The 16,600-nt window shown below is 39.0% G+C and overlaps 1 protein-coding gene across 1 annotated transcript in view; it reads right to left on the bottom strand.

Moving 5' to 3' along the window:
• The window catches only part of LOC113035975 (solute carrier organic anion transporter family member 1C1-like), a 41,918-nt gene that overhangs the window by 9,165 nt on the left and 16,153 nt on the right, over window positions 1–16,600 (bottom strand). The window contains exons 4-11 of the mRNA XM_026191906.1: window positions 15,486–15,618; window positions 12,688–12,809; window positions 12,460–12,606; window positions 11,125–11,223; window positions 8,764–9,012; window positions 4,483–4,647; window positions 3,439–3,634; window positions 2,150–2,315 (exon numbers count right to left, since the gene is read on the bottom strand). Of these exons, the coding sequence (XP_026047691.1) occupies window positions 2,150–2,315; window positions 3,439–3,634; window positions 4,483–4,647; window positions 8,764–9,012; window positions 11,125–11,223; window positions 12,460–12,606; window positions 12,688–12,809; window positions 15,486–15,618 (1,277 nt within the window). The remainder of the gene's footprint in view (window positions 1–2,149; window positions 2,316–3,438; window positions 3,635–4,482; window positions 4,648–8,763; window positions 9,013–11,124; window positions 11,224–12,459; window positions 12,607–12,687; window positions 12,810–15,485; window positions 15,619–16,600) is intronic.

Genomic DNA, 16,600 nt, shown 5'->3' with positions numbered 1-16,600 from the left:
GATAGTAGTCTTTCATGTCTTTTTTATAGGAAAAGTGCAGAAAGATTTTGCAAAACACGAGGTGCAAAAACAATGTCGCTGTATAAAAATACAATAAATAGTGAGAATTACCATTCAGACATACTGGCACAGGTCATGTTTAATGGAAAAAGTGATACACGGCATGTTATTTCTCAAATACAACCCCTGGGACAATAACAGTGCTATGTGCATAAAAGTGGACACTGTTCAAGTCAATATTCAGTTATTGATTTGGGATGCTGCACAACTCTGTCCATGTTTTTTAGATGCTGACTTTTGGCTTCCTTATGCTGACTTCCAGTAGAACAGATTTTAACATTTTATTACTTGTTTTTAAGTCACTAAATGGACTTTAGCATCCTCTTACCTTTCTGGACTTTGAACTATTCCTATTTTAACTATTCCTAATAGATCTTTAAACACAGAGCAGGCCAGGCCTTTGCTGTAGTCAAACCTAAACTTTGCAACAGTTAGCCTCTTCAAATTAGCACCTCTGCAACCCTTGAGATGTTTAAAACTCACTTAAAGACACGCCTTTACTCACTAGTGTTTAATTTTGACTGAGTTTTGACACGTTTCTTTTCTTTTTGGTTCTTGCTTTTCTTGTTATTTCTCTATTTCCCTGCTGTTTTATTCTATTTAGCTGTAAAGCACTTTGGCCAACCTGTGTTGTTTTAAAATGTGCTAATAAATAAATTAACTTGACTTAACTAACTTGTCGCAACATTTTTACACCATAAGACAGTTTTAAGCAGTTTAGTAAATCTAGCATTAAACTCCCTCATTTTGAATTTAGCTGGTTTAAATAAAACTCCCTTACTGATTAACAGAAAACTTCAAACCAGTACAAAAAAGCACAAGCCTTTAGTCAATCAAACTTTCTTTAAATAAAGACAATCATATACAGGCAAATAATACCCAGGAAGTAAGCAACCAAATTAATGTAAAAGATTGTGTACAGCGATTTAGAGAGGCTGCCTCCACTGTGTAAGGAACTCTCTGGCCTAAACTAAGTGGACTATTTCCTGCTGTGTGCTACATGTTAGAAAAAGGAACAGTGGAAAATATCCAAATCTAATTCTCATGAAACTCTCCAAGGTTCATGTGTGAACCTTGGAGAGCCCACACAGCCAGTGCTTGAAAGCACTGGCTGTGTGGGCTTCCCTTAAAGGCCCTCAGTCACATGCTTGCTCCCTAAAACAGCACTTAGTCATCAAAACTGTGAATACCCTTTCTTGATATCTGTACTAATCAATAAATAACAATTAAAGTAGACTTATCATAATTAATATAGTTTCACAAGGGCGGAGGATCATTTAAACACTGCCAAAGGTCTGCGCATGTGCAAGTCATCACCAAAAGCCGAAAGCATGACGTCAAAGAGAGGGGATTTCCTTAATATGGTCAGAGTGGCCTTAAGGGGAGAGGAGCTAAAATTGCCTATTTCAGACAGAAACATCCATGAATGTGAATCATGTAAAGTTAATTTAATAAAGTGCAAGAATTAGCATAAAAAGTCGCCTTTTAAAAACCAGCCATGAGCCGTAAAGACCGACATAGCCTGGTTCCAGATCACTGATCTGCTGCCCACGTTTGAGATTTTACCAGCAATTCAATTTGATGCAATGAAATTAGTGTCTTATTCTTATTTTTTATCTTATATTGGTTAAGTATACAGGAATAGAAGATTGTACAACTCATTTTGTTATTTTCTCATATTAAAGCATGTATCTTTCTCTTTAAACCAGCTGTGGGCAAGTTTTACGATGTTTTCTCATGAAAACTGTATTCATTCTCACAATGGAGAATAAATGAATGCACAGTCATGAATGAGTGACAGAAGATCTCTTCTCAGTAACATTTAGTTTAAAAAAAAGAGAGAGAATTATGCCTTGAAGTTCACGCCAAAGGACTTTTATGGCAAAACAGTGTGTAATCCAAATGAAACGTAGAAACCCACTTCCGAGAAAAATGCATGTTTTTCTGAGCCAGCCAAGGTTACGCAGTTGGGATATAAGACTACTCCAAGTTTTAAAACAGACGAGACACTAACAAAGTTTTTTGCCTCATAATTTCCAACCGATTCTGGTTGTACAGTATTTACTTTCTGAGCCGCTTGTAAACTTACTGTGTTTTTTCCTGAGCCAGCAGAGGTGGTGCAGCCAGCCAGACACGGAGAAACATATGTGATGCCGTTCTCACCGCAGACTGGGTCCCAGTCGCTCGATGAACAAACGCACTTTGAGTTGCAGTCTGTGAAGAGCGGGTGCTTATCATACGATATCTTTTCGATGCTGGAAGATAGATGATAAGAAAGAAGTACAACTCAGAAACAAATACACTTATTTACAATTTTGTATATATTTGATATGGATTTTGAGTTTCTAGGGATACATTAGACATACGTTATCAAGGTGATATGGCAAATTTGTTAGCAAAGTGCAGCATATTCAGTCACTCTTCCTGGCCTACAGACAAATGTAGGTCAGTTTTTTTGGTGGATTTTTTGGTCCATCATCTCCTGAGAGGAATATCCTGCTGTTTATTTCCTAAATCGTCACCACCTAGTTTACACAGTAAGATTCAGACTATATCTTGAGCTCAGACTGTTAAGTAAGCTGCAGATTTAATTCCCACAGTTCTCTCTAGATTCATCACTACAAGCAACCCCCTTTTTATACGGTGACAATGTAATCTGTAATAAGATGAAATATTACTGCTTCAAATAAACACAGTCAAACGTGCATATTTCCAATCATCAGTGTCTTCAAAAATGACTGGCACCAGAGCAATCCTCATTCATTTATGAAACTAAATAAGCAAGTTGCTGAGCATTAGGAAATTCCATATTTTATTTACCGCATGCAGTGTTTGGTTTTTAAATTGGTTTTCGAGCTTCGGCACATTCGCTGCATGGACTAATTAGCACGCTGCACCCCTCTGGCTACTTTTAACTTTTCATCTCAGCAGTGTCACTTCAGCTGTGTCTGAATACTGACATGCATTATTAGGCAAACCCAGAGGATGATTTTGTGTTGGTTTCAGCTTGTAATCACCTACTGGTTCCCAAATATGCTTAACAAAAGGGTACCTCGTGCTCCTTTATATGCAGCTCCATGGAAATGTTGCCAGTTCTGCTTAAATATGAGTCGACATCCTCATGATTAAATGGACTTTTATCATACATTTTCTTTTTTGAGAAATCCTCTTTTTTGAGAAATGCCAAAAAACATAGCAATCAACTCTGATGCATGATATGAAACATTTAAATAATGTGTTGCTTTCAGCCACCATAGTGAGGAATCATTCAAATATTAGATGGCTAACTCTGCTGCGTTTAATAGTTTGGAGGAAAAATAAATTTTCCAAACAAGTAGCCATTAACCTCGACACATCATATAATCGCCTCTGACTCACTTGTCATATGAAAGTGTCACCCCGGCCACCTTGGCATTCTCACAACTCATTGCGAAGAAGAACAGTGACAGGATGTAACCTATAAGGGATGTGCCAAAGGCGAACTTGGCTGCTCCCATGATGTTCAGCTTCAGCCTCTTCATCAGCAGACCTCCAGAAAACATCCCCAGTGCCACAGCTGGGATATTTATCACACCTGAGATTAAAGGAAACAGCAAAGCACATGATTAATTAGATGCTGTTTAAAAGGCTAGATGAGGATTCGAACAATGAATGACGGTAACATTTTAAATTTTTCATCAAAGCTTCACTATTGTTTTTCAGACACCTGCTTATCCTACCTTGCAAGTGAGGCAGCTCCGGAGGTAAAATAACCCTACACTAGTTCCAAGTTACCATGATCATAAAAGAACCCTGCTTTTTATCTTTTTATAGCTTTATTTAACATCAATGTGGAGACATGGTCTTTTATCTATATCCATGTCATTAGCTCTGGTCACTAATATTACATTCTCTTTCATATGCAGCCAGTCTGGTCAGCACAGGCATCTCCCTTGATGAGACCACATGAACCTAGATATTTTCATTTTACGCTATGAACTTCATTAGATATTTTATTTCATGTGCAAAGTAGTTCTCATATTCACAAAGCTCCAGTCTCTGCAGCTGTGGCTGTTAGTGGATTGAATTAGAATATAGCTAACCCAGCTCTCCTTTCTCTAACAAGATCCACTCCCTGAAGTTCTATTTCTGCTTCATCCAACAAATGTAAAAGAGAAGAAGGAGGAGGGTAACGCTGAATGGACAGAAAGCCCATAAATCTGTAATAATTACCATGTTAAACACATGATTCCTGCATTATAACGCCGTTTCCATACTTGACGCTAGAATTCATTTGATCAAACAAGGGACGTCCGAGTCCTTTTTCTCCCATACAATATGAAACAAGCTGGAAAGCTTTCCCTAGTCGTCTGTGATCATTTTCAAGTGTAACACACTAATAATTTATATAACGGCACAATGTTCATGAAACATGTACCATACCCATCAGAAAGTTGGCCTTTGAAGCTGATTGTCTGAAGTGCTGCTCAATGTACTTGGGCTTGTAAGTGACCATGCCGATGAGAGAGTTCAGCTGAATGATTGTCACGCACAGGTAGACCAGATAGACTGGGTGTGCCAGCAGCGTTCGCAGGGTTGGAATGAAGTCTGTGGAGTCAAAAATACAGATGAGTTAAAATTCATTTTAATTCAATTTTATTTATATTTATTTATAAGGAGGTCCTACTTCTCTGACATCATCACTAAAAACAGCCATAATGCTCGGGTCTTATTTTCTACAGTTGACAGGCTAACAAACCCTCCTGTGTCAGTGGCAGCTGAACTTCATTCGACCATGGCCTGCAATGACTTTGCCAAATTCTTCACTGAAAAAATCCAAAAAATTAGACAAGCAATTGGTACATCAACAGCAGATCCAGGATATGTACTGTGTCCACCAAAAAACTGTTTAAACACCATGAAACAGTTTCAACCTATTAACAGCAAAGACCTGGAGGACATCTTAGGTAAACTGAACTCCTCCTCCTGCTGTTTAGATGTCCTGCCAACAAGTTTTTTCAAAAAGGTCTCAAAGACTTTAGAGTCAGACCTGTTACAGATCGTCAACTTTTCTTTATTATCAGGTGTGTTTCCAGAATCACTAAAAACTGCTGTAATCAAACCTATACTGAAAAAGGACAATCTTGACAAGACACAAATGAACAACTACAGGCCGATCTCAAATCTCCCGTTTTTAAGTAAGATCATTGAAAAAGCAGTTTCTCAACAGCTCAGTTACTTCTTAAAACAGAATAATTGCTACGATGCCTTCCAGTCAGGTTTTAGACAGAACCACAGCACTGAAACCGCTCTGACCAAAGTGTTTAATGACATATGTCTGAATACAGACAGTGGAAAAATGTCAGTCCTAGTTTTACTGGATCTCAGTGCAGCATTTGATACAGTTGACCACAACATATTACTCAAACGACTGGAGAACTGGACAGGTCTTTCAGGAACTGTACTAAACTGGTTCAAAACATACGTAGAAAACAGGAAATACTTTGTATCAATAGGTAACTTCACATCTGAGCAGACAAGTATCACATGTGGAGTTCCCCAAGGTTCCATCTTGGGACCCCTTCTGTTTAACATCTACATGCTCCCACTGGCACAGATTATAAACAACAACAAAATAAACTATCACAGCTATGCAGATGACACACAAATATATATCACAATGTCACCAGGAGACCGAGGCCCTGTACAGGCTCTTGGTAAATGCATTGAGGAAATCAATGACTGGTTGTGCCACAATTTTCTCCAGCTAAACAAAAACAAAACTGAGGTAATAGTCTTTGGCGCCAAAGAAAAACGATTACGGGTCACCAGAGAACTTCAATCTATACATCTAAAAACCACAAACCAGGCGAGAAATTTGGGTGTAGTGATGGATGCAGACCTAAACTTAGAAAAACACATTAAGACAATAACAAAGTCAGCTTACTATCACCTCAAGAATATATCAAGGATAAAAGATCTGATGTCTCAACAGGACCTGGAAAAACTAGTCCATGCATTCATCTTTAGTAGGCTTGATTACTGTAACAGCATCTTTACAGGTCTACCTAAAAAATCAGTCAGACAACTACAGCTCATTCAGAACTCTGCTGCTCGAGTCCTCACTAAGACCAAAAAAGTGGACCACATCAGTCCAGCTCTGAGGTCCTTACACTGGCTGCCTGTCCGTCAGAGGATAGACTTTAAAGTTCTGATGCTGGCCTATAAAGCTCTGAATGGTTTAGGACCAAAATACATCAATGACCTCCTGACCCAGTATGAACCATCCAGATCCCTCAGGTCATCTGGATCCGGTCTTTTATCAGTTCCCAGAGTCAGAACCAGACACGGAGAAGCTGCATTCAGCTTTTATGCTCCTTATATCTGGAACAAACTCCCAGAAAGCCTCAGATCAGCTGAAACACTCAGTTTATTTAAATCCAGGTTGAAGACTCACCTGTTCTCAGCTGCATTTGAATAAAGCACCAAATCCACACTTTAAGCTTAAATTTCAAAACTTACATTTAACTACTGATTTTATCTACTGTTCTGATTTTATCTGTTTTGATTTTATATACTGTTTTGTTTGTTTGTTTGTTTGTTTGTTTGTTAATTAGTTAGTTAGTTTATTTGCTTGTTTTAATCAATTTTAAATCATGCTTTTTATTTGTTCTTGTTTCTAATGTCTCTGTAAAGCACTTTGAATCACCTTGTTGTTGAATTGTGCTATACAAATAAACTTGCCTTGCCTTGCCTTGCCTATATAACACCAAATCACAACAATAGCCACCTCAAGGTGCTTTATTGTAAGGCAGGCACCCTTCAATAATACAGAGAAACCCTCAGCAATCACATGACCCCCTATGAGCAAGCAGTTGGTGACAGCAGGAAGGAAAAACTCCCTTTAAGCAGGAAGAAAGATCCTGCAGAACCAGGTTTAGGGAGGGGGGCAGTCATCTGCTGCGACTGTTTGGAGGTGAAGGTAGGAAGACAAAAATATGCAATACATACAGTATATGGCTAAAAGTATTTGGGTCGCACCTCTTTGAATTCAGGTGTTTTCTGTCCCATTACCACAGGTGTTTAAAATCAAATTCCTAGCTGCGCAGGATGCATTTAGAGCCTTTTTTGAAAGAACCAGTCTTTTTAAAGAGCTCGCTGGATTCAAACGTGGTACTGTTAATATCTCCAAACCTTCTCTGCCATTAACATCAGCACAAAATAAGCAATAACTCTCTAAGTCGTGACATAAAGCTGATTCAGTGTCTTGATGACGTAGTGGTGAGCTGCACTGTATAAATTCATTTAGTTTTCAAAGGGATAATAAAGCTGTGCAAGTGAAGTTTTGATAAGAGCCTCCACTTTTTTTATATTGTACAGAGTGTACATTGTCGGCATATTGATGTAATATGCCAAAAAACATAGCAATATGCAAAGGCAGTGATGCATCAGGTACACTATATCGCCTCAACTATTTTCTCATCTACCTTCATACACATATGAACTTAAGTGATTATTGTGTTTTGTGTGTGTGTGTGTGTGTGTGTGTGTGTGTTTCTGTGTGTGTGTGTGTGTGTGTGTTATGCTATGTGGTTATTATGATACTGGCCCACCCTTTGCAGTTATAACAGCTTCAACTCTTCTGGGAAGGCTGTCCACAAGGTAAGGTAGTGTTTATGGGAACTTTTGACCAATTTTCGCTGATATTGGACGAGAAGGCTTGGCTCGCAGTCTCCGCTCTAATTCATCCCAATGGCGTTCTGTCAAGTTGAGGTCAGGACTCTGTGCAGGCATATCTTTATGCACATGTGGAAGGGGCGATCCCCATACTGTGTCCACAAAGTTGGGAGCATGAAACTGTCCAAAATGTCTTGGTATTCTGAAGCATTAAGAGCTCCTTTCACTGGAACTAAAGGGGTAAGCCAAACTCCTGAAAAACACCATAATCCTCCTCCAACAAACTTTACACTTGCCACAATGCAGCCGGACAAATACTGTTCTCCTGGCAACCACCAAACCCAGACTTGTCCATTGTAAGGTGGAGAAGCATGATTTGTGCTTCCAGAGAACGTGTCTCCACTGCTCTACAGTCCAGTGGCAGCAAGCTCTAGACCACTGAATCCAACAACTTGCATTGCGCTTAGTTATGTAACCATGGCCATGCAAACCGATTACATGAAGCTCTCTATGCACTGTTCTTGATCTAAGCTGAAGGCCACATGAAGTTTGGAGGTCTGTAAAGATTCACTCTGACCTGAAATTCGGTGACCTCTGCGCAGTACATGCATCAGCATCCACTGACCCTATTCTGTGATTTTATATGGCGTGCCACTAAGTGGCTGAGTTGCTGTCATTCCCTGGTGGCATCTTATCACGGCAGCACACTGGAATTCACTGAGCTCCTGAGAGCGACCCATGCTTTCACAAATACTTGTAGAAGCTGTTTGCATGTCAAGGTTGGTTTTATACACTTGTGGCCATGGAAATAACTGGAACACCTGAATTCAGTGATTTGGACAGGTGAGTGAATACTTTTGGCAATATGATGTATAAGCAATTCTTCATCTAAAATGCGGCTTGTACTCACTTTAACACAAAGAAAATGTGTTATTACTGCAAGTTTGTGAAGTGTTAATCCCAAATACAATGTGCTCTGAGAAACATTGTTTTCCACATATGACATATATAAAAACATCACACCCAATAACCTATAGACTTCCTTACCTTTGGCCATCTCTATAAAGCTAGTGTGTTCATCTGCTGAGTACTTGTGCTTCAGAAGGGGAGAGCCTTTGATGAAACTCGTCTGCTCTGGTGTGCACTTCTCTGGGACCTCTGGCCTGGACACGGGTAGTGAGCGGGGCAGAAACCAGAATGGGATAGCAGAAAGAAGGGTGATAACCCCAGCTATGAGGTAACCCAGCCACCAGGCCCCCACCCAGCGGGAATCTGATGGGGTAATGGTGATGGTCTCTATGTTTTGGAAGAAGATGAAAGTTAAGTAATGCTTTCTGAAAACAAGGTACATGTATTATTCATTCTACTAGTTTTCTGATTTTCATCTATTCTAAGCACTCAGATTGTGTGTCCAGTCTGAAAATGACGTACTTTATGGTACTGATTGATATTTTTACTCAAGCTATTTTTTGTTGGGTTTTTTTTTGTTACTTTGTTATGAACATGTATTATGCAGCATAGGAAAACTATAGAAACTAATGTTATTTTTTTAGATTAAGAATAATAATAACAAAATCCAGTGCCGACGAACACGTGTTTACTCCTTTGTGTGTTTTTAATTGATCTGAAACTCTATATTTTTCTTCTCCTTTTTTTGTTAAAGGCTACTTTCCTTTTAGCTTTTTCCTGCTGTCCCCTTTTCTTTGTTCTGTTCTGTTCTGTCTCTTTCTCTCAGTCTTTCTTGCCGACCAGAGGGCTTTGTCCCTCTTCTTCCTCAGCTGGCCTCATTACCTAAGTGATGCTAATCCTGTACACCTGCTCTGTTTAGAATTGTGCACGCAACGAATGTGAGCCATTTTTTCCCGATAACATCAGGCCTCAGTTTTATGAATGAAAAACTCTTTTTCACAGCAGATATTTGAGCTCCAAAGGAAGTCAGGCAACAGGTGTTACAAATAACATTAACAATGGCCCTGTTGTATTTAAGTCTCAGTCTCTGTGCACAGTATCAGAGTTTAAGCGTATAAACAATGCATGTGCACAAAAAAGTGGTAATGCAATTTTAGACACTGCTGCTTTAGACATTGCTGCTTTTTCGAAAAATGGTACAGTAACAATGTGGATACTTTAGATCAGGTAAAAATAGAGTTTTATAGAGTGAGCTGCATGCAGGTGAAATGTAAAAAAAAGATTCAGTATAAACCAAGAAATGTAATCCCATGGCTTTTTTAAATTGGCAACTTTTCAGCAATCAGACTTCATTTATAATGCTAATGAGTAATGAGCTTTATAATTATTTAAATTAAGATTTCAGCACAAAATTCAAATTTAACCTTAGCTTTTTTTTCCCCACAGTCCTAAAATTAGCCTAATGTTTCTTTCAGTCTTGCAATTTGAGACCGATTATCTTTTTGACATTTAAAATCGAGCAATAATGCTGATTAGCCATCAGTCTCACAATGTAAGAAACCAACCAAGAGTCTGCTGACTCAGCCTCTGGGGGTGACTGGCAATATTTCTAGGGCCAGAAACTATCAAAAGATTTGCTGACATTTGCTGCTCGTTGTTTACAAACCCTTTTTTATCACTTGTTTGTTTTGAGGTATTAACATGTTAAATTACCTATTTTACACAGTGGGCTTTTTATTTGCATTGTTTGCCTGGATACAACCAAAGCAGCCAAAGTTTGCTCAAACATGTATTGGTCCATAGAACTGAAAGCTTCCAGTGCAGGAAATGTCATCCCTCTGCTACAGATTCTGCTCACTCATATGTAGATATATGTGTAGAAATATTATCACGTTCATCATTTAAAAATAAACATTATAAATCAGTAAAATAAATAGCCACAACCCCAATTGTCTGCAAAGCCAACTGTTCTGCAGTTGCACAAGTCAGTTTCAGTTGCAGATGTTTATCTGGGGGCATTTGTATATTCATTTAACTGTGGAAAAGCATATCAGGCTATGTATGATTACAATGTATTAAAACAGAAAACATTCTGTCTTTTTGTGTACACACAACCATGTCAGCATAGTTTTGTGGATCTGGCCTTAGGACCCTAAACCACAGTCAAATATGATTTATTTTAATGGGTACAAAACATTTTATCCACCTCTAGCTTTTTCCTAACGGTGATGGTGCTTATTATTATGATTTTATTTTAACATCTGACTGTTAGCTGGGGCTCACCCTTTAATGTTTATCAACTCTTATCAGCTATTGTGGCACCGTTGTTTTTTTTATGATATCAGCAACAATAATTAAACCAAAAGATGAATCGAGGGACTTTTAATATTCCACAGTCACTCAGATAATAATCAGAGTCATGGTGTTAATGGCAGCGATTTGTGTAGACAGTCTAGCCTCATAATAACAATTTAAAAAATGTGTTAGTATGAAACTCACCCATTTTTACAAATCCAATGTCCACATAGATTTTGGCACAAAGGGAGCCCAATAGGTAACCAAACACAGGGCCAACCACTGAAATGGTCTGCACACAACCTAGGATGTGACAGTCATGCCAAAAGAGACACATGACATATAAAACAGTCAGATATCAGTAGATGAGTACATTGTGGTCATAAAAGGATAGACATAGTGTGCCAAGAAAATATCCCCCTCATCATTACACCACCACCCTGCTTTCATGTTGTTTACACCACATTCTGACTCTAACCTCTGCATGTTGCACTGGAAATCGAGACTCATTAGACCAGGCAGCTTTTTTCCAATCTTTTGTTGTCCAATTTTGGTAAGCCTGGGCAAACTGTAGCCTCAGTTTCCTGTTCTCAGCAAACAGAAGTGATAACCAGTGTGGTCCATCTCATTCAAGGTTTGACGCACTGTGCATTCAGAGGTGCTCATATGCAAAATTGCCCAGTGACATTGCATACCTTGACTGTAATGGGTGGTTATCAGAGTTACTGTTCCTTTCCTGAAAACAGTTTGGTCATTCTCTTCTGAACTCTTCTGCACATGGTTGTGCAGGAAAATCTCAGCAGACCAGCAGTTCAAAGTCACTTAAATCACCTTTTTTCTCCTTTAGAGAAAATCAGAACTTTCTGCTACCCTCACATTGTTCTGAGCTAATAATGTGTTCAAACAAAGGCTGTGTTAACTATTACATCTGAACTGTAGCTGAGCATTTATTGGCTAAATGATAGGAGCTGCCTCGTTTGTGTGTCTGTCTCTCTGTCCTCGAGCAAGTTTATGCAAAAACTACCAAGTTGAAACTTGTGGAAAGGTGAAGCACGGGCAAAAGAAGATCCTACCTAATTTCGGTGCAGAGGAGTATCATTTTCTGTAAATGTAGAAATAGAACACTGGCTTTGGCATTAGCCCTGGTAGCACATCCAATGCACATAACTTACCTTTGATGCAGTGCAGGTTTACAGTCTAGAACAAGTTTCATGTTCTCTACCTGCACAGACTGTTGCCCATGCCAAAAAGTTGGCACCAGAATTGAACCACAACATGTCTGAGCACATAGTTGCTACCTCTGACTTAGGAACTATGATAAAATGCTGCAGGAAAGTCATCAGTGATTTGCAGATAAAGCCCATAGATTATCTCCCCCATGACTTTCTTCCCACAGAAATAACCAAAACATCTGCTACATATCGTTCAGTTTTCAAATCTATCGCAATGTGGGATTCTCTCTGGTTGTGCATCTGCAGTATGTCAGTCAAAATAGGTAAGAGCAAATGTATCTCTACCACTAGGTGATGTTTTTCTTACCAACATAAAGTGCAGCATTCTCCTCAGTGGCAAAATCATCTATATACGAGATTCCCAGAGGCTGAACAGGTGTCTCTCCAATCCCGCGCAAAACATTTCCAAGGAGCACATAGATCCACATGGACAGGTTGGACTCGCCTTCACAACCTTGAGCAAAAGACAAGTACAATTAGACATATTTCTTATTTACACAAGTGTGTGTTTGTGTGTGTGTGTGTCAGCACAAACCTGAGGCTGGCACTTGAGGTAGTGTACCGTCTTCTGTCAGGTTTGCTAGTGAGTCTGGCCGACACGGAGAGGGGTTAAGAGTTGAGTTCACTACCCACCGCACTGATGTCTCAAACTCATAGCTGTTCACAAAATTCAAACAGTTCAGATCAGCGACAGAGACAAAAATACTCATTCAAACTAGTTATAGCTTCAACTTGTGCTGGGAGGGACGTTTGTACAGTTACATGTGACTATGTGCATTTGTGAAAGAAGAAAGGAAAGTGCTTAATGAAAAGGCAACATGCTGGTATAGGCTGACCCATGATGCTCTAAATAACAGATTAAGTACTAGTAATACAGGGAGTGCAGAATTATTAGGCAAATTAGTATTTTGTCCACATCATCCTCTTCATGCATGTTGTCTTACTCCAAGCTGTATAGGCTCGAAAGCCTACTACCAATTAAGCATATTAGGTGATGTGCATCTCTGTAATGAGAAGGGGTGTGGTCTAATGACATCAACACCCTATATCAGGTGTGCATAATTATTAGGCAACGTCCTTTCCTTTGGCAAAATGGGAAAAGTCAAAAATAGTGAGATATCTTGCAGAGGGATGCAGCAGTCTCAAAATTGCAAAGCTTCTGAAGCGTGATCATCGAACAATCAAGCGTTTCATTCAAAATAGTCAACAGGGTCGCAAGAAGCGTGTGGAAAAACCAAGGCGCAAAATAACTGCCCATGAACTGAGAAAAGTCATGGCCACCTCGTTCACCTGATCTGAACCCCATTGAGAATCTGTGGTCCATCATCAAATGTGAGATTTACAAGGAGGGAAAACAGTACACCTCTCTGAACAGTGTCTGGGAGGCTGTGGTTGCTGCTGCACGCAATGTTGATGGTGAACAGATCAAAACACTGACAGAATCCATGGATGGCAGGCTTTTGAGTGTCCTTGCAAAGAAAGGTGGCTATATTGGTCGCTGATTTGTTTTTGTTTTGTTTTTGAATGTCAGAAATGTATATTTGTGAACGTGGAGATGTTATATTGGTTTCAATGGTAAAAATAAATAATTGAAATGGGTATATATTTGTTTTTTGTTAAGTTGCCTAATAATTATGCACAGTAATAGTCACCTGCACACACAGATATCCCCCTAAAATAGCTAAAACTAAAAACAAACTAAAAACTACTTCCAAAAACATTCAGCTTTGATATTAATGAGTTTTTTGGGTTCATTGAGAACATGGTTGTTGTTCAATAATAAAATTATTCCTCAAAAATACAACTTGCCTAATAATTCTGCACTCCCTATATAGCAAGCGCATACGCAGCTGTCCTCTGGATTTTCCACACACTCATCATGGGCATGGATGTGATGGGGTCTTTAATTATTTTTGAACTGTTCTTTTTCCACGGTGGAAATATTTGCAGCATATTTAATGATTTTAAAAAACAAGAACTTTATTTTGGATTTTCTCTAATCCACACAGAGTAAAAGTATACATATATGCTCAAATATATTCATACACTCCAATAATATTTGGTTAAATATCATTTGCACCTCATCCAGATATTTGTGGCAGCCGTCAACAAGCTCCTGGGATAATTCTAGCTGGATATTTGAGCACTCTTCTTGACTAGCAAGTTTATACTTGCTGGTTTTCTGGCATTTACCTGGTTTTTAAGCACAGTCCACACATTTTTAATAGGGTTGTGGTTTGTATCAACACCACTAGCAGCAAAACAGTCCCAGAGAATGATGTGACCACCACCATGCGTGAGAGCCAGTACAGTGTTCTTAGGTTTGAAAGCCTCATGTTTACTCTTCCAAGCATGCCTTGTGTCATAGTGGTCAAAAAGCTCAATCTTTGTCTCTTCAGCTCGTAACATTTTTCTCCAGAAGTCATTTGGCTTGTACATGTGAGCAGCTACAAATTCCAGTCAAACTTGGAGGTGTCAAACTTGGAGGTGTCAATTTTGAAGCGAGGCTTCTTCGTGGTCAGCACTCTCTCAGTCCACAGAGACGTAAAAAGCTTTTTCGCTGTGCACAGTGATGCTGTTCCATCAGTTTCCAGTTCATGGAAGGTTTGAGTCTTGGTGGTCACTGGGTTGTTCCTAAACATCATAAGCAATTTCCTCTTATTTAAGGGTGACAGTTTGGGTCTTCTTGTAGGCCTTGGTAAAGTGGTAATACACTGAATTACTTGTACTTGCATACAATTGTTTGACCTGATGATCTGGAATATGCAATTATTTTAGAAATGTCTCAAAGAGACCTTCCCAACTTGTATAAATCGAAAGTTCTCCCTCTTGGATCTTCACTGAGTTCCTTTGACATTCCCATTGTTTTGAGTTTTAGTCAGTCCAATGACTGTTGTCAAGAAAATCCTTTTTCTATGCTGGGAAAAAACAAACTGCCAGTCACAGTACACCATCATCACTAACGAGAAGTCAACAGGTGTTGCCCTCATCAAGTTAAAAAACACTGCAGAACCTTCAGTATCCCTTATTAAAATATTTAAATTACCGTATTTATAATTTTGAGCCTGTGTGGATTAGACAAACTGCAAAATAAATTCAAACATGTACACTCATTTCTTATTAGAAATAAAAAACAGTTACAAAAATCATTAAAATTCCAAAATAACCATGACATTTATTTCCACAGTTACTAAAACTATCCCAAGTCATCACCTGACAAAAATGAATAACATTAATTGATTATTTGAGTCTTTCATACAATAATTAATATCTGCTATTAGGGTTATGGTTAAAGTCAAAGAGCAAACAGACCTGTTAGTTGGGATTACTCACCGACCAATGATGAAATGAGGCAGAGCTATGATGAAGGTGCCGATGGACATCAATACACAGCCCACTGCAATGATCTTTGGCCTGTGGAGTTTGGCTCCAAAGTAACTGACAAAAGCTATCACCAGTAAGTTGCCTGGAAAGTTTGAGCAAGAAATATCATTGATTTAGAGCAGAAAGCACAGACATGGGGGAAAAACCACATCATTGCCTCCATGCACTAGCTTGGGATTGTTTTTTTATGGGGTTTTTGATAGTGTTTGGTTCATATGTGGCTCTGCGTGCTGAGAATAAAATTAGCAAGGTCTTTTTTTTAACTTGCTTTCTGTACCTGTACAGATACAAATCATAAAGGAAAAGGCCGAGGCGATTATTTTCCATGCAGTAAAAGTAAAATATTTATCCTATACTATAGAGTCAGTAGATGTTATAATAGCATGCGTGACATTTAAATGAGTCAGAGTAAGGTGATGCATTAATTTTTCATGCGGAAATCCTAGTTGCTCAAGTGGCGTGAGATCTTACTTTGAGAGAAGAATTTACAGCACGCAGTAGCAAACATGACAGAAAAATTAAACAAGGCTCCCTGCTGCCACCTTTTTTTAGCGCATTCTGCCCACGATCAGTGACATGGAAACTCCATTTTAAATGGGGTGGTGTAGTGGTGAAGAAATCTCATCTTACATAGTATCCTACAATACTTATCACTTTTTGCAGTAGTGCCTTCTAAAGAAAATAACCACATGCCTCTCATAGCGCAGTCCTTATTATACTCGTAGATTCATCAATGGATTATGGGTATCTAAGTTTTATCTAGTAACAGATTTGTTTTCCCAAAACCTGTTAAAAGTGAGAGACAGAGGGATACAGAGGTGAGCTTGAAGCTAAACAAGTTTATAGAGGAATATATCAGCGCTGCCGGCTGCTCAACGCATGAAGATGACAAACTAAGAATGGTTCATGTAGCGTAGTATGTGTATGTACGTATAGTCAGTCACCTGAGCTCATCTTGCAGGCATGATCTCTCTGAAGATCAGCATCTATTACTATCACTCTCTGCTTCCCTTTTTTATTAGTCTTTATTTCCTCCCCGACCCCCTCACACACCCCCTCTGTTG

Source organism: Astatotilapia calliptera, chromosome 14 (genome assembly GCF_900246225.1).
Source record: "Astatotilapia calliptera chromosome 14, fAstCal1.2, whole genome shotgun sequence".
Lineage (NCBI taxonomy): Eukaryota > Metazoa > Chordata > Actinopteri > Cichliformes > Cichlidae > Astatotilapia > Astatotilapia calliptera.
The sequence above is the reverse complement of the archived record's forward strand: the minus strand, read 5'-3'. Positions and strand labels throughout refer to the sequence as shown.